At 43.2% G+C, this 18,312-nt stretch overlaps 1 protein-coding gene across 1 annotated transcript in view; it reads left to right on the forward strand.

Annotated features, from left to right (window-relative positions):
- Positions 1 to 16,790, forward strand: part of LOC104626985 (coagulation factor XIII A chain-like) — a gene marked incomplete at its 3' end in the record, with an annotated part of 32,806 nt that extends 16,016 nt beyond the window's left edge. Inside the window, exons 3-6 of the mRNA XM_010295045.1 lie at positions 1,417 to 1,668; positions 8,391 to 8,509; positions 14,001 to 14,108; positions 16,616 to 16,790. Coding sequence (XP_010293347.1) covers positions 1,417 to 1,668; positions 8,391 to 8,509; positions 14,001 to 14,108; positions 16,616 to 16,790 — 654 coding nt within the window. The remainder of the gene's footprint in view (positions 1 to 1,416; positions 1,669 to 8,390; positions 8,510 to 14,000; positions 14,109 to 16,615) is intronic.
- Between the last annotated feature and the right edge of the window lie 1,522 nt (positions 16,791 to 18,312).

Below are 18,312 nucleotides of genomic sequence, written 5' to 3' on the forward strand. Positions count from 1 at the left end.
TGATCTGAAAGGGTTTCACGGGTTACAGCATCCCTGGCCGTCAGGGCAAAGTGGACTATTTATGTGCACTGAACATCTGCAAAATGGAAATTCATGTGCACCAAATAATCTCTTGGATGAGGCACAGTAGCCCCAGATTTCTTAGAAACATGGATGTTATGGCAGCTCGCAAGCTTCATATTCAAAGCTGGAGTTGTCCTTTCCCAGAATGTAGCAGTATTCAGATCTGGGATTATGTCTACATCAGCTGTACAAAAATAAACAGGCATGAAAACCAATGCCCTTGTGAGTTTAATTTTGAAGTTCTTAAATAGTAGGAATGAAAAATATGGAAGTCCGTCTCTCTGTCTGCCATTGTTGCTTTTCATTACCCTATTTTTGAATGAGAAAATCTGACTTTCAGTCTAAAATATGAAACGAAGAATAGATTTGAGCATGAGATATGGAACTCAGCCTTCTCACAAATGTCTTTTCTGTCTGCGCTGCTGGTTGACTTCCAGATATAGTTTGGCTCTACCTCAGGCTCACACAACTTTGAATCCTGGCTGTGTCCATGTTTACATGCAGCCTATCTATCTAGATGCTTTTTATAGTTGTCAGAGGAAAATAAGCTTCTCTGGGATGTGATTTGTCTTACTGTGAAGTAGACTATCATGTGCCGTACTTTGGAGGTGTGTCATGCTTTGGGACCAATTGCTTGCAGAGGAAGTTCGGCTATCCAGCCCAAATGTGCTCATCTATACTCTGGGTGTCCAGAGGTGGTTCCCACTCCACCTGTGAGGAGCAGATGCTCAGGAGGAACCAAGCGCTGGGTATCTGCTGGTGGACTGACTTGTATTTCCTCCATCTCTGAGGACTTGTGTGAAAGAGCTCTTGGTTTCTGCTTGTCAGCATAGTAGTGCAGTGAGAAGAACAAGGTTCTGCTCTTCTAAAGAGCCCCAAAGCCAATGTTGGGGCCCCAGTGGGCACTTGCATGCTCGTGGCAAGGGTGGTGGGTGCATCTGAGCTGAGGAAGGGTCTTTTACCCATGCTTACCAACAGTGTAGCTGACACCAGGGCAAGGAGCAAGCTGGAGTGCGGCTTGCTGCACTAGGGTAAACAGTGCAAGGAAGTCCTGGCACAGCCCCTGTTTATGCTGCCAGGGCTACGCTCCTGGCAGTGCCCGAGCCAGCAAGACTGAAGCTTGCTGGAGTGAGATGGGTGGGGGTGTCTACACAGGCTGCTTGCTGGAAGGTGTTGCATGTATTCATGTGGCTGTACTGCCAAGTGACCGGGCACTGTGTGAAGCTCTGAGGGAGGGAGGTGGCACCTGCCCACTAAAACTTGCCACTTGAAAATAAGACAAAGGGACAGAGGACTGCCAGGAAATTAAGAAACTGTCAAAAACAAGGTGAACCTCTTCACCTCTCTCTCCAGGTCGCTACCCACAGCAAAACAAAGGCACCTACATCCCAATCCTAGTAGGTGGTGTGCTGAAACCCGGCGAGTGGGGAGCCAAGATTACTCACAAGGAGAACAACTCCATTCGCCTGTCCATCATGTCCTCTGCCACCTGCATCATTGGGAAGTTTCGCCTGTACGTTGCTGTCTGGACTCCCTTTGGCATCCTCCGGACACAGAGAAACTCAGCAACTGACACTTACATCCTGTTCAATCCTTGGTGCCATCGTAAGTACTTTGTCAAAGGTTCATGCTTTCTGCTGCTGGGCTCATCAGGTTTTGGGAGGGCGTGGTCCAGGAAGGGGAGCTGGATACAAAGGATGTGGCAGACATGCCAGTTTGGGTCTGGAAATCATACAGAATCTCTGCCAAGAGGCAAGTCTTTCAGGCTGGGAACAGCCCTGTCTGAGCGGGGCTCCATGCTGCAGACCTGTGCCTGTGCTGTAGCTGCCCTCTGCGGTTTTATGAGCCCGAGCCTGTGTTTGCCAGCTTGGGCAGTGCGACAATGCTCCATTTCTCATAGTAAATAGACCCCAAGGCTTTACTCTGACTTTAATAGGCACCAGCGTGAGCCTCCTGCCTGCCTGTATGTGCCTTAAACTGACAAGTCAATACGGGCATGTTTTCTTCCAGGATGGGGTGTGAGGCAGGATGTGGCAGCGTCCCGTACTCGCTTGAGTTACGTTGCTGATTGCCATGTTTAGGGTTCAATGGTTGGACTTGATGATCTTGAAGGTCCTTTCCAACCTAGTGATTCTGTGATTCTGTGATCTGTAGCCGAAAGCCTGTAGGAATTCAATGGGAGCTGCTGCTCCTGCGCAGGCTGGATGGAATCAGCCTGCTGTGGTGTCATGGGTGGTGCCTTCCCACCGCTACACAACATTTGCCCTTGTAACTTCCCCTTTAGTGGCGACTTATTACCAGCAACCATGTCCTCTGTGAGGAACAGAATATTTCACAAATGAGCCTTTTTTTATAATCCAGTGGGTTGAAGAACAATTTATTTTTTATTAAATCTCCCTGGATCCAGCTAAAATCGGCCCTTATGCTGACACAATTTTATTTTACCCAATGAACTCCATGTGTGGCTTTAATGAGGCAAGGAGGACCAGAGAGGTTTGGCTCAGCCTTCTGACAGGCTATAGCACTCTGTCTCAGCTTCTGACTCTTGCAAGGCTCCAAGTCATACATATTGCTATGTATTTAGGTCACCAACTAACTTTAATATTGTCCCACCACCTTTCCTTCATCTTTCAATTTTTTACCAGAGTATTTGCATCAAATAATCTCGTACAAAACAAGGGTCATCCTGCTGAGTGACGAGTAAGTTTAGTGTTATTAATAGAGTCCATTATTCAGCTGCACCTACTGTCAGTACGTCAAATGATTTGTGCTGAATTCATTACTTGCCCCTGGTCCAAGGGAATATAAGCAATGATTAGCTTATGCATTATTTAGGAAGATATACATTAATGCTGAGTAAAGCGGAGTTGCTTAAGCGGGAACAGGAGGGAAGGGCAGGGCCCAAGGCTCCGCAACACCGTGAGGTACTTCTGAAGGCAGCAGGGAGGTAGGAACCTTAGAGCAGCATGCTAAGGGTTTAGTCTGGGAGAGTGTGTAACAGAAAGAGAGGAATCATTGCCAAAGATATGACCCACTGGTGAGCAGACAAAACTGCTCAAGGTTGGTGAAGGCATCATCAGGCTGTCACAGCTCCAGCTAGGGAGGTGCGATTCTCCACCTCAAGGTACAGCATCCCTTGGCTTTAGTCCTGGGTATCATAACAGCCAGTTTGTTAGCCAGCATGGTAACTCCGCAGTGGCTGAGCACTTCTTTGGAAAGGGATAAAACCCCAAAGAAAAAGCTTCTTAAATTGCCGCAGGTTGCCTCATGACTAGCATACAACCAGCTAGGGCTGCGTGCAGCCCTGATGTGGAGAAAAAATGTGATGTGGGGGGCTTGGCTACCCCACTGTGGTGTGACTGGGACCACACAGGCTGATTCGAGGTGCTAGTCAGGAGGTGGGAAGGGGAAAATCAATCCTTTCTTCACACCTCCTTCCCCACCGGTCCTGTGTGCTGACTGATCACAGGCGCTTTGCTCTCCTGTGCCCACCCTCCCTCCCTCACACCTGAGCTGAATGGGGCCAAAAACTGCAAAATTAAAACCACAGCATGGGAGCAAACCTGCAGGGAGCAAGACATGCAACAGTTGCCTCCAGCACCAGCCATCAGCAAGGCTAAGTGAAAAGCTCTGCTTCAGAAAAGTAAAAGAGAGTCTCGGGGCAGCGAGGATGTGCTGTGTGCCCCCAGGCCCAGGGGAAGCAACTCAGGGTCACTCCTGTAGGACCACATTTTCATCTCCAGCTTACGTGTTCAGGTGTGTCTCAGTGACTTCAGACCTGTCCCTTGCTGACTACTGTAGTTTTTGTTTTCTGCATGTTTCATTTCGATTTGGATTTGGTTTTATTCTCATTTCTTGCCTTGGTTTTACTCCTAGGTAGTTTGGGCTAATTGGCTGCTGTGTCTGCCTTCCCCCCGCCTTTCTTTGTGTTAGAAAACCAGGGACTGTTTCTCCACGCTTTATTCCCTGGCTGGAAAAGATTGTTCAGTGGAATGACAAAAGGGGATAAAAACTCAGGCAGTTAAACTGCAGAGAAAACAATAGTTTGAAATCTCCTAGACTTGTTTGCTGGGTTAATAGCTAAGCAGAAAAGTCTGCATAAAAGGCCTCATTAAGACGAGAGAAGGCTGATGCCAGGAATGAATGGGGATTGTTATAGCAGGGAGCAGAGAATGGACTCTGTCAGTGTCTAGCACAGCTTTCCGACTCATCATTTTGGAGAAACATCAATGTGTTGGTATGAGCTTTTCTTTAAGACAGTAGCATTTATGCCCTTTCTTATTACTCCATTTCTCACTGTAATTCAGTTTTGACATATCAGCCTAGCCAAGGATAAGGGGTTTTTTTCTGCTGTTTCAGAACAAGTTTGAATACTTTACCAGTCAAGCTACAGTGTATTTTGCTTCCAAAATCATCAGATGCTTTTATATAGTTTAATCCCCTTAGCTACGTTGAAGGTTGATCACCAAGATACTTTAAAGATGCAGATGCAGCGCCTGATCCTGCAAAATGATATACACAAGCCCTAAACATCTGGGAATTCAGCAAGCTAGTGGATTCATTTTTTAGATACTGAGGGGAAATTTGCATTACTTAATAAGCAAGGTAAAGCCTGTGAGGAGAGGCAGCATCCTTTCTCCAGCCAGCTGACATAGTTGGGAAAAACAGATGTGCTTTTGGGCACACAGAGCCCTCTTCAGTTCTGAAACAGAAGATACAAATGGCAAGTAGTTAAGGATACCTTCTTGGAGTGTAACTTAACTCTTAGCAGTATCAGACTACATGAAAGCAGAGAATGGCTCCTTTGATCTGGATAACTCGGAGCTCTTTCCAAGGAGGTGCTGAGTCCCAGCAACTTTCTGCTGGAGAACATTCAGTGCTCATCAGGAAAAGACCTTGCATTGACTTGTGTGGCTCTCTCACAGGTGGAGATGCATGGTATATCTGAGTAAGCTGCAGATTCTGTGGCTGAGGTGTGCATTTCATTCACCCAAGCCTCCTGCCAAGTGCATTATATTTAAGCGACTAAATATATTGCAACTTTACTGAGTCAGTTGCACATTTCTTCTGCTTAAATGTCCTAATACAGTTTGAGGATTAGTAACATGTGGTTGACTTTGGACTCCTCTCGTGTTACCAGTCTTCCAAATTTGGCCCAATAATATTTTCTTGCATTTATAGCTAAATATTAAATTTGATCTCTTGTATCATAAATTCCACGTGGGTAAAATTCTCATAGATCTTCATCCTTCAGCTACATTAACGTAGGCAAGCACTAGCAGTTGCAAGGCAGCATACTGATCTTGATCCTGGCTGGAGGGGGTTTTGTAGATAACAGTATTTTGAGCTCTTGCAGCTCTGTGTTGGCCACAGCGCTGCCCTCTCCCCAGCAAGAGCCCTGGGAGTTTTGTGGTTCCAGTGAGGCCCCGCCTTGCATTCCCAGATTCCCATGGGAGCATGTTGAAGAGAGGCTGGGTGGTCAGGACAGGACTGCTACCTCCACCCGTCTGCTGGTGCTGCTGTGCTCAGCGGTCACTCTCTGCATGAAGAAATAGCATTTCCAACTCCAGGCGGTTGCTGTGCTGGGGATGGGGGTCCCCCCATGCTGGGTAGGGTCCTCTCATGCTCATTCACGTTCCCAAATTGAAAGGGGAAAATTCTCATCTCTTTTACAAGGAGCCTGTGTTCAGTGGGATTCCTCACCTGCAGTACTGTCTTCACGTGAAGTGTATTTTCACCTTATCTGTCTTCAAACGGAGAAGCATAGAGGCTAATTTGCTTCTTTGTAGCATTGCTAGTGTCTTAGTAATTTCCCAGGATAAAAGAAGTGAGTAAAAAAAACCCCTAAACTGCTAGAGAAAAAGAACAAACAAACCCAGCAAATTTCTGTGGAATTCTTATGTTTGTCAGATGTGAGCCTCCACTTGCAGAAAATAATTAGGAGTTGTACTATGTAGAGCACGCTTAGCATCAAAGTAGTCGCAAATGCCTTGTATTTTCTTCTAAACAGTCCCAAAGGTAGTGAAAGCTGTCAAAAATCAAAGCATCTGGCTTCTGTGAAACACAGAAGCCCTTTTTACTTTATCAAAAAACACAAATATTTTAAAATAATTGACAGAGAAGTTAATCAATTTTCATCTGATTTAGCAAAGATCACGCAATCTCGAAATAACATAGGCATCTCAGTTGATACCAACTAGATCAATATTGATATTTTCAATCCCTGAAAGAAAACAACAGCTGTCAAGAAGGCATATGCGCGCACTCCACTGAACATGTAACTGTACAGAAGAAGGTGTGAGTTCTTTAAATGCGTTCTCTGTACCAATTGTATGGATGTGCTGTAATAAAATCCAGAGCTCAGTGAGAGAATGCATATAATTGTTCAATCAGAAAACCAGGCAGATCCAGCCTAATGAAACAGAGCCTAGATGATCTGTAACGTCTGCAACATTTTTAGTGGGGTGTTATGCGGAACTTGTTTAGAGCTGGGAGCTGGACCTCAAAAAAGTCATGTAATATACAGTTTCCTAAGTATGAGGGTCCCTGCTGGCATAAATGACTGCAGCTTTTTGATTCACTGTCAAGTTTTAATGCTCTCTTTCACCAGGTAGCCTCTGAATGTAATAAACCCGTGATCTTCCACTTTGTGCCTGGGCACAGGTTGGCTAGGTCATGGGTAGCGAGGAGCCTATAAAGAAACTTCTTGATGGCCCAGCCCGTAGAAGCTGGGTGCATACCACCACCTTGCCAGCTGCAAGAGCGGGTCTCAGACCTGCTCATCTTAGGGAAAACCTGATAAAACCTGCTGCTTCTCTGTTTGCTTGCGTTTGGCCATAGTTTGCAGAGCCCATATAGCAAACCCTGCCGAAAGCATAATGGCAAGCGCTGATCTCCTCAAATGCAATAAAAGCTTTTTGCATCTAACACCTGCTTCCCTATCGTTCCTTGCACACCAATGTGGGGGTCATTATGTTACATATCTATGCACAATCCCTTCTGTATGTATAGACATAGAGATATAAATATATCTTCAGAGAAAACAAAACTTCCAGCGAGGTCAGGTGTGTAGACTGGCAAAACCCTTCACCTAGCTGGAGCCAGTGTGAGTTTTTCCATCTATTTTTTTGGAGGGCTCAGATTTAACTTATTTTTAGCCAAATTGCAGTTTTATGGGCAAATGATGAAGCTTTTGAGGATGAGGTTTACAAGGAAGTACAAATCTGATTTGCATTTCAACAAAATACAACAAATCTGTAGGCTTTTAAAAGTGAAATGATCCTCTAGTAATTTGTAGTAGGATGCTGAAGAAATCCGCTATAGCAGTAGTGAGTGGTAGTTTTGTACTTGCCCATATCAATCAGAGGTTATTGCTTCCCTCTAATTTTCCATCTAGTACCACATTACCGATTTCCTCAACTTAATTAATTCCCCTACTATCAATTGTTAAGCTGTATCTCTTAGTCTCAAAATACAAGCATTGGCACAGGAAAGAAATCCTCAACCATTCTAGCATCACAGAATCATGACCTGCTTCATACTTACCTGTGAACGTCTGAATAGTTTCATGTCATTCAGGGTTATTTATAAATATTAATAGTGGGTTATTTACATATGTGAAATGTGCTTGCAAGGTGAGGGTCCACGCATATGCTCTTGACTCTTGATATAAGGCCAATCTAGGATATACCCTTTGTATATGTTTTGATAAAGATCTCTTCCAATTACTTCCAGTTTTCATTTGGACACTTGGATTTTTCCTTTTATTAGCTGGTCAGTCAAGCTACATGGAGGAGGGATACACTAGTCAATAACTTACATATAGAAAAAGCAATCAAACCCTTCTGTTAATACACTATAAAAACCATATTCCATTTTTTTAATGCACTACAGATTTTTCTTTAGCTCTCTTGACTTGAACTGTTTTCCATTAACATTAATAGGTTTGAAATTGTTCTTTGATCTGTTTGTACGGATGCAGAATTGCGTCATGGTGCTCCAACTTTTAAATTAGTGGTACACAGTAATCATAAAATTCTTGATAAGATGTGACATTTTAATCATACTTTACGAGTACGATCCTGACAAAACAGGCAGGAGTTGTCAGCATTTTTGCATCTTCCACGCTTTCAAGTTGTGTATCATAATCCTAACTGGGGTCACTATGTCCTTATTCTTGTAGTCTGTTGAAGCAAGTAATGCTTTGTTTGGTGGAAGAGGGGTATTTTTCATCAAAGATTACTATATGACATGCTAAGATTTTTTTATCTGTCCTATATGAAATCTAAGCAACTGTGTTAACATTTATTTTTGGTAAACTGATGCAGAGGATGCGGTGTATCTGGATGATGAGAAGGAAAGGGAAGAATACGTCCTGAATGATGTTGGTATTATTTTCCATGGAAACATCAACGACATAAAATTAAGAAGCTGGAGTTATGGTCAGGTGAGCTATTTAGACCTTCCCTGGCTGCTCCCAGTAGGACAGCAAATGAGTTAATAATTGACACCAGACTGTGGTTGAGACTGTGGGCTCTGGAGTGCATTATTGGTCTCTCCTTCAGAAACACAAGGGGCATAATTTTAAAACTGTATGAAGTGGGTATATGCCTAACCAAGAAAAGCAACGTTATAACAGCTAATATTTAAAGATCTTGTTTTAGGGGCATATTTGAGATACTAAGAGGCTGCCTGTTGAAAGTTACAATCATTAGCTGAGGTTTCCACAGTGCAGCGGTATTTGTGCTGCTACGTTGTTGCTGCTTCAGAATCAAACCAATTTGGTGACAGACTAGAGATTTTGGGGTTTTTTTCTTCCTTTTTCAGCAATAGCTTGTATTGCTTTTTGACTCTTCCTTTTAGTTTTAGCGGCTTGGTAGAAATAATTCTGACCTTCCTGGGGGTCAGCTTGTCACAGGCTTCCTATGACAAACTGAGATTTAACCCCAGAATTTTAAATTTCCTCATCACAGTGACAAAGTGGGGAACCTCTCCCTTTGCTGCCTGGACTTGACAATATCAGGCTCCAGTGGCCTCTTGCAGCCAGGGGCAAACAGCCCCGCCAGGCTGGCGTGAGGTATTGGTGTGCCTTCAATAACATCAGACTTATTGCTTGCCTGTTTTACCTCAATCTGTTTTTTAGCAATAACCAGCCTGAAAATTCCTACGGGATGAAAGACTTAAGTTGTCACATGAGAATGGGAAAAAGGCATTAAGGAGCAGAATCAAAATGATCAAAACTAACCCTAGCTGTCACTCACAGGGGCTCCAATGGACAGTTGTTGGACGTGGTGAACTCTGCTCATCTCTCACCTGGATTTTCACAACTGCACAATTAAGAAAGTATTGAAGTGTTTCCTTAATGCTATAGTGGCGGATCCATTCAGTTTTAGTGGCACCTCCCCAGTGCAGCCTTGCAGAAGGGGCCTTCATGCTTTGTTTTCTTTCCCTCAGCTAAAGACAATCTCAAAGCTTGAGCTGGGTGGATTGCCAGTGTATGTGCCCTGGAGAGCTCTTTCAACTCACATCTCTCTTTATTTAAGGGTACAATTTCATCTTTTTTCCTGCGGCAGCACTGCTTTAGGGAGTCCTTGCCTCTGCACCATTCTTCTGGTTGTGTCAGTGCCGTTGTTTGCAGGGTCTGACTGTCATCCTGACTGAGATAAAAATAACCCTTAAATAAGGTGGTGGGGGAGCAATTCCATAAGCTGATGGTGCCTCTGATAGAAGAGAGGTGGAACCAGATCCTGAGGCCAAAGCTGGGTGTGCACTTAAGTTGACCAAAAATGCCCCCTCCTGGCCCTTCCTTCCCCCTGCAAGCGCTGTGCAGCCGTGCAGTGAATCAGACTGGAGAGCTGAACTAGCTGAAGAAGCATCTCCTTGATTTTTTTTTTCCCCTGAGTTATTTTTTGGGCTTGCTCTGTTCCTAGATTTGGGATTCACTCTGTGACAAAAGTAAAGGGGAGGGAGAGAGGCGAATGAGTGGCTGGAGGTAGAAGGTGCTTCTTAAACCAGCTGCTGGGTTTATGTCCTAAGATGCTAAATTTATGGCCTATGGTGCTTGGCCTGAGGTGCTTATATTGTAGAAATCTGGTACCTTCCTGACACAAACACCACCCCCCGCCTTGAGAAATTACATTATTTATTTGGTTTTGCTAGGAGGTAGTTCTGTCTGGGAAGTTCGGGCTGTTCTATAGCCCTTTGTCATGTACTTTCATTCCTGTGTTGTCTGAAACTGGAGGACCTGATTTCTACACTGTACTGTGGTGCACCTTTTGCTATCACCTAAGCCAAGAGTTTTAATGGAATCAATCATTTTGTATGGGTGTAACAGACATCTCAAACTGCAAAGCAATAGAGAAATATTCTTCTGGTTCCATCACTTTCAGCGAGATGGAGGTCGTGATGTTCCTGATATTACGCTGGCATTTCCAGCCATTAAAACCATGCATCTCCCTCATTTTCAGCAATCCTGGATGAATAAGAGTAAAAGTACTAGCAGCAAGGCCTGTATTATGGATATATCATACAAGTATGCATTCTGTATTTATGATATATAGCCCTGTATGACAGTGTAAGTAAAAAGCATAAGGCCACATACAGTCATAGAGGTGAATGGTATATGATCATATACAAAAATACAGATAGACTTGTGCATGGTAATATTCTTAGGCTAAAAAATTGCTTTGAACAATGACAGCTGGAAGCTTTGCCCAGGTTGTAAATTAAAAAGGAACATACAGTTCAAAACTGGGTTACTAGTGGGAGATGATTCTCAGAGCTGCTGTCGTTAATGAGCAGCATCAACATGAGAGGAGGAAAGGCAAGAAAAATGGACCGAGGAAGAAAAAACAACAGCTCAGTTGAAACATGGCTGTAATGAATGAGGAAGGAGGTGTTCCTTGCAACATGACAGTGATTCCTTTCTTCTAAGAAGGTGTAAATAGCCAGTCACTCAGAAAAGCCCACAGGGGATTTAGGGGAAATTTGGCTTTGGAAGAAATCTAGGCACATAGGAATTCTCTAGCCGAGAAATGTCAGAAGTTGGATGCTATGTTTATTGTTTAACGTTGTTTTGTTGTGAGAAAAATAAAATAAAATAAAACAGGTGGGCATAGAGTTCTTGTTGCCATCATGAGTTGTCTCACGTCCACAGGTTGAGCTGCATTAGCTTTGCAGCCCACTGTGCAAATGTAACTTTATGGCACATACATTTGGTCAGATCAGACCACAGGCAGCGTGAGATCACATCTGCCTGCAACTGACTGTGAGAAATACAGCCCCAATTCAACCAGTGCGAAAGGTGATACAGGCCCTCTTGTTTTGACTTAAATGGAAGGTCATCTATTAGAAATAGGTTAGCATGAAAGAGGATGCCCATTGAAGGCCAACCCGACTAAATGCATTGCTCTGTAGCACAGCGCACAGCTGTGTACAGAGAGAACCCTGTTCTTTGTGTGTTTTCTCGTGCCTTGTTTTCCATCTGCAGTCTTTCTCAGGTGGCTCTGCCAAAGTTCCTTGGTCCTGAATTTGGTTTATTTTCATTTCAGCTTGTATTGAGCAGGCAGTGTCTGTGCCTGGCCCAAGTTCACTCACCTGTCCTGGCTGTCTACTGCCGCTTTGGTTCCTTTGACATTTCAGCGGTGTTGAGCTTTACAAGTGCTATGTAAAGTGCTATGAAAAGCACTTTACAAGTGCTATTCCACTTCCCTCTAGATAATATTTTCATGCCAAGAGGAGAGCAGGAAACTGACTTTGTGTGATGTAATGTTTTTAAATCCCTGGGTAGTGAAGAAGGGCAAAACTGGTTTTAGAGTTAAGGCTACTCTGCATCTTACACTACTGCAACAGTGTAAGGCAGCTAGACTTTACAGCTTGTCTTATCTCTTCTCCTGTTAATCCAGTTATTTCACAATCATTCATGTCATTTTGTAAATGCTAAGGTGGAAGGCAACAACCCTGATAGCAATTTCTTTTCTCTTTATTATTTCTGTATATGTTGGCAAGATTGACAGCATCTCATAAACTGTAGATGAGAAGGATTTAATTTGCAGGGTAAACTTCTTATTGATTTAACTCAGGTCCTAAGCACTGCTGGTGACTTGAAGTGCAGAAAGCAGATTTTTATCCTGGTGAAAGTGATAAATCACTGGGTCAGATGAGAAGAAAAGTGAACTTGAAGCAGGGAGAATGGCTATGAGGGCCCAGAGTTTATATTTTCTGTTGTGAGGATTCTCCTTGGGAAGGAGGGTCTCCACAGCACAATCATTCACCCGAGATTATTTACGTCACATACGAGTGGAGTGGACTGGAGAGTCTTCCGGGCAGTTATTCAGCTTCCCAGGGATGATACAATATTAGGAGTAGGTCCCTGGAAAACACTGATCCCTCTTTGTCCAGACACCATGAATCCAATTTTTCTCAGACTGTAAAATGTTACTCACTAGTGAACGTCTCCTCCAGAGAAAGTAATTTAGTGCAAATGTGGGTGATGATGAGAGAGGTGTGCTGCCTTGGAGGACGTTTGCTGAAAACAATCCATACAGTGGTGGTACCTGGAGCAATGAGAGCCAGGCAGGACCGAGGCATAGGCAAAGAAAAGGACTCTCCTTGGCCAGGAAATGGCTGAGGGTGATGAAACACGTTGGTGCCTCCGCTTTCTTGGCTTATGCCAGAGCCCGTCTGCTGCCTGGGATGTCACCCCCATTCCTCCCATCTTCCCTGCAACATCAGCAGCAGTCTTGACCCCTTGGGGCTTCCTTCTCAGCTCTCTGGCCTCACTCTTCTTTCTCCTCCGCCTCTCCCCGGGCTGCCAAAGCAGCAGTTTGGTCTGGGCTCTTGCTCACTTTCTTCAGGAGGCAAAACGCAGGTCACCCTTATCTGCCAAGGAGCCCCAAGCCAGGCTGGAGACAGCTGCAAAATCAGGCCAGCTCTAGTGGAAACATGAGAACAAAAATCCTGTTAGCGTGAATCATATATTTAAGGATGCAGGCGTAGAACATAAAACCTAACACAGCAAGGTGATGAGCTCCATGGAGTTTCTGTCACAGCCTTGAATGTTAATATAAGAATGTGCATCTAGAAGATATTTGTTTTATTAATGTGCATTGCCCTGTCTCCTACCGTTTGCCCTGTCTCCTACCGTTTGTCCTCCTACCCCAGGAAAATACCTGGGGACAGAGGTATTTTCCTTTGCTATGCAGTTTCTCCTAAAGAAAATGAAACACACTGCAGGGCAAGTTCTGTGACAAATGGTTTCTGGTCTATTTAGGCACCTCTGCCCTCAATTCATTCTTGTGCTTGTTCATGCTGGATCGAAGAAACTGTACCTTTTCACTCTATTTTTGAAGAAGACTACTTTAGGTCACTTGGTATTTTTGATGTCTAAGTTTCATAGACCAGGATTAATCTTTGTCAATTTTAAATAGATTTTAAAATTAATTTTACAATGCAATGTTTTCAAATTAACTTTGGCAAACCACTTATTGTTCAACTTCCCAGCATTCCATTGGCTGTGTCAGAGAAGTCCTGAAATTAACAGGTCTGGAATCTGTGAAGGGCATGAAGTCCTTCATGAACAGACTAGCTTCTTGTAGTTATTATTATAATACCTTCCTATTATATACTTGTTAGCACTTAAAATTTTATGTCCTGTCAGAAAGTCTGTGTTGTCATTTCAACCTTCTGGAAACCAGACTGAGATTGAATTGAAAATGATACTCTCTTTTCCCTCCCAGCTTCTCACATTTTTTTGCCATTCATAGGTGATTATTCTAGAAGAAAACTTGTATTTTTAAACACAGAACTTTGACTTGACCAGCTAATTTGAAGCTGATCATCTATTATAACAATGATGAAAAGTAATTTTGCCTTTTCTTTCCACAATAAAAAGTGATTCAGTTTTCCCTCTGTTTCCCTTTGTATTTTCTTTCATCTAGTTTGAAGAAAATGTTCTGGATGCGTGCCTGTTCCTGATGGACAAGGCAGAACTGGAGCTCTCTGGGCGTGGAAACCCAATCAAAATCTGCCGTGTTGCCTCTGCAGTGGTATGTAATGGATGCCTCATATGTGTCAGAAGTGAATCATAAATCAAAGCCAGGCTGATACTGGCCCTCATGCCCTGATGTGCTCGCTTCAACATGTGCCAGGTCAATTGTTCATTCTGACCTCTGGGGTCTGGCATTTTATTTTGCTCCATGAAAGATGAAAAACTTACATTGGCTCACTGCCTTTTCCTGAGAATGCTACCTCACTGGTAGGAAAGCCACAGCATTCCAGACATGATAGCATTTCTTGTGATGCTGTGCTCACTTTCCAGTAGCTGAGATAACTGAGAAACCTATTTCTGCCATGAACAGTACGGTGGCATGATGGGTGGAATTTGGGATGGGGAACTGAGAGAATTTATGTGGACTCAAGCATTAACTTCAATGGGGTCTTAAGACACTGCAGTAGTGGGTGTTGCTGAGTCTGATTTTTAAGCCCCAAATGGCCTAGTCAGATTGAGAACATTTATGTGCACTACTTCAACCCCAGAAGAAAACACTGTGAGAGCTGTCCTCTTAAACATGGGGTCCACAAAACTTACCACACTCAGAATAGAAGTACCTAAAATAACCAGAAGCAAAGAGTGAGGAGAAGACTTTCCACTTCTCCATTCTTTCCAACTGCTAGGCACCAGGAGTCATGCTGTGGGTGCAAGAGCAGCCCCATCCCTAATATTCAAGATGGAAGACTCACCCAAGATGTGGAAGGCAGAGGCTGAGTCCACTCCTCTGCCTTATAGAGGTCTGAACTGATGCCTTCTGCTTCCCAGAATAATACTCTAGTCATTGAGCTAGCGTCATCAGATATTCTCCCAAGTCAGCTACTAAGATAAACTGTCCACGAAACATGGCTGCTGGAGATGGATGATCCTTTAACCAACTTGTTACAGCATTTGCCCAGGCTTTAAGAGAATGAGCTCTTCGTCTTAGATGACACTGAAATGCGATCTCCAGCCTACAGTGCCACATGCTGAATCTTGCATAGCATCATGTTAAGTAGAATACCTTCAGCAAGAAGTATTGAGAACACTCCCACTTCTCTTTCTCTTTTGACATTTTGGTTAGTTCTTTCACCCCAGATGTTAGAAATATGGCTCCAGACCTTCAGAGAGAAGTAAAAATTGAATGTGTTTCCCTCATCACTGGGCTAGTAGATGCAAAGGGTCCCTCTTGCAGGGACTGTGGAAGCCCTAAGTGCAGAATAGCACAAAATTTATGAACCCAAAAAGGGCTTGGATATTATTTAGATTTTGAGCCAGTCCATCATTTTGGAGAGGTTCACCATTGGAAATCCAGGAGTCAATGGACTTTAGTCTAATCTGCATGATTAGGCCATAGCTGGGTGGGAGCTTTGGCTGTCTGAAAATTGGACCTCAGTAAGAAGAGGCCAAGAGGTGTTGAAGTCCCACCTGTGTTCCTTACCCTCATTCTTGCTCAAGTTTAAATGTGATAGAGCTGAGCTCATCTGAGTAGGTGTCCTCATGCTGAGGTCCTCCTGAGGCCTCCTGACATTGCAGAGCAGGTAGAGTTGCCCCTTTCTTTCTCTTTTTACAGCCAGAGGAGAGCCTGAAGATCAACACGCCGCCCTGTCCTTGAAGTGCCTCTTTTCTTGGCATGTTGTCCACTACAGTGAGATGGGCACAACCCCTTAACCCTTTGGTTATGACTCTGAATACTTATCTTTATTCGGTCCTAGGGTTCACAGGAAGTCGATTTTCTAATTATAAACCAGTAGTTAATCCAGCTAAAAGCTTTTAAATGAGAATTGTGATTTATTTGGCTGGTGTGTAGCTGTTCCACATTAGCATAATTAAAAGGTACAGAGCGAATGAGCTTTTTGCACAGCCTCAACTGTTTTGGTTCAAATTGCAGCTAGGAGATGTATTGCTCATTAATGCCTATCAGTATAGCCATTAGTCAGCAAAACTCCTTGCTTTGTATAATCTTATCAGGCAAAAACTTACACAGCAAATTCCTTCTTGTTTTCATGTGTGCTGGACCAAAGAAATTAGTTTCTACTCTAAAAATAACAGTGAACTGGTTCTCCTCTCAATCCGCTGTAAACCAGGAGTGATTTTATTAAAATCTCTGGGCAGATACAGACAGAAAAACAGATGATGTTAGGGAAGAATCTAGCTTAATATTTCTGAGTCTTACTTATCAGTGTATAACTGATCAAATTTATTAAAAATACATACCAGTAAGCATGTTTAATGTTAATAAAACTTACTAAACTGGCAACACGGATACTCAGTGTGGTGATTTAATTTCACCATTATTTTTAAGTGTCTGACCTTCATTCAAAATTGTTCAGTGATGGAGAATCCATGGCCCTTAGCAAGATAGTTATATTCATCTCCTACCTTCATAATTAAACATTTCTGTCTTACTTCTAGCCTGAACTTGGCTATATTCAGTCTCTCCCATCCAGTCTTTGTCTGCTGGGTTAAAGAGCTCTTTATTATTCAGTCTCTGACATCCCTAATGCTCGTTTCCTTTGTCTTTAGATCAACTCCAGGGATGACAATGGTGTGATAGCTGGATCCTGGGACAATACGTACACTTACGGTGTTGCACCTTCAGCCTGGACAGGAAGCGTGGACATTCTCTTGGAGTACTACAGCTCTAAGCAACCTGTGCGATATGGCCAGTGCTGGGTCTTTGCCGGTGTCTTCAACACGTGTAGGTATCAGTGAGAAAAGCTCCATGCTGCTACGCAATTCTTCTATAACAGAGAGAGCTTTTGGGTTAAGCTAACTAAAATACTCCCTGGCTCTGTGGTGCTCAGGAGGAAATAGTAGAGATACTTAAAAACACATGGCTAAAATAGATGGTCTTTAAATAAACCTTTGGCATCTCCTTCAGTTCAGCTGCTCTTCTGCACGAATCTTTTAACTATTTATTGGTTCAGTAAAATGTATTCAGTGACTCATGAGGGTAAGTTTGTGAGACAGAAAGTTAGTCTCTTGGCATAGTCCACATTTCTGTTAGGAAATCTGAGATGAACAGGGGGCTTGTTATCTAGACCTGCAACATGAAACTGTTACTCGGTATGTGATACGTGATGGTGTTTCTGCTCCAGAAAAGCCAAGTGTCATCTACCAAGGATTGTTCATGGCAAAATTGACATGCACTGTCCCAGCACCTGTCTACTGAGCACTGTTGACATTTTCTGTGGAGTTTGTGAGCCAGAACAATGAGGAAAACGCTGCCCTGGTTTATGAATTATCTAGCACTACAAGATTAAATCTAAACACACTTGCTCAAACTAGAGTTCCAATGTTGCGGCAAATGGGATGTTGCAGGTTGTAAAACCCAGTAGGGTTGGATTGGTCCCATTTTTTTTACTGTCTAGCACTTTCTAAGAACGTCATCTGCTAATAGACTGGAACACACTGCAGCATATTAGCAGTCAAGAAAGACTCTGGGAGTGAAAAAAATGTGCATTATACAGATAATGGGGACCAGACATTGGATAAAACACTTATGTCAAGTGCCAATGTAGAGCCAGTAAAGCAGTTCCTATGCTTATGGCACTGGCCAATAGAAGAAGCTGAACAGAAACTGAAAGTATTTTTTTTAAGCCCAGATGATCTTCCTTAGAAGCACTTACAACATATGCATTTAAGTACCAAACTTGGAGGGGCACCAGATCAGCTTAGGACCAGGGGGCACAACAGATATTTCTGCAGGCTTGGAGACTACTTTGCATGAAGTACTTTTCAGCCACAGCTGAAGGTCTGAACTTTGGTCCTTGTATTTAAGATATGAAAAGGAGATTACAGAAAAACTCTCTGTGAAACCTTTCCCTTTTTCATCCATGTCTTAATACCGTCACATGTTGCTCTCTCAAGGAATCACGTTATACTTCTCTTTACATTATACTTCTATCAAAAATGAAAGATATTAATCTTCTGCAGCAAACATGGAAATTGAATATTAATGACAAGTTACATGACATCACCCTCAGGCAGCCCTGGACATCTCTGCATTTTCACTTTATTTGTGCCCGTTCTGTATATGTATGTTTCATTTCATACATAATTTTCCTCCAACCTGAATAATGGAATTTCATAACTCATTTTGGTTACCTGAGGTAGTTCAAAAGCTATTCAAAACAGTAAGGACCATGGAAATAAAGCTATATTCTGACCACCTAGCCTTCTGCTGGCACACACTTCACAGAATCACAGAATCACTAAGG

The sequence above is a fragment of the Phaethon lepturus genome, unplaced genomic scaffold (genome assembly GCF_000687285.1).
Source record: "Phaethon lepturus isolate BGI_N335 unplaced genomic scaffold, ASM68728v1 scaffold48669, whole genome shotgun sequence".
Taxonomy (NCBI): domain Eukaryota; kingdom Metazoa; phylum Chordata; class Aves; order Phaethontiformes; family Phaethontidae; genus Phaethon; species Phaethon lepturus.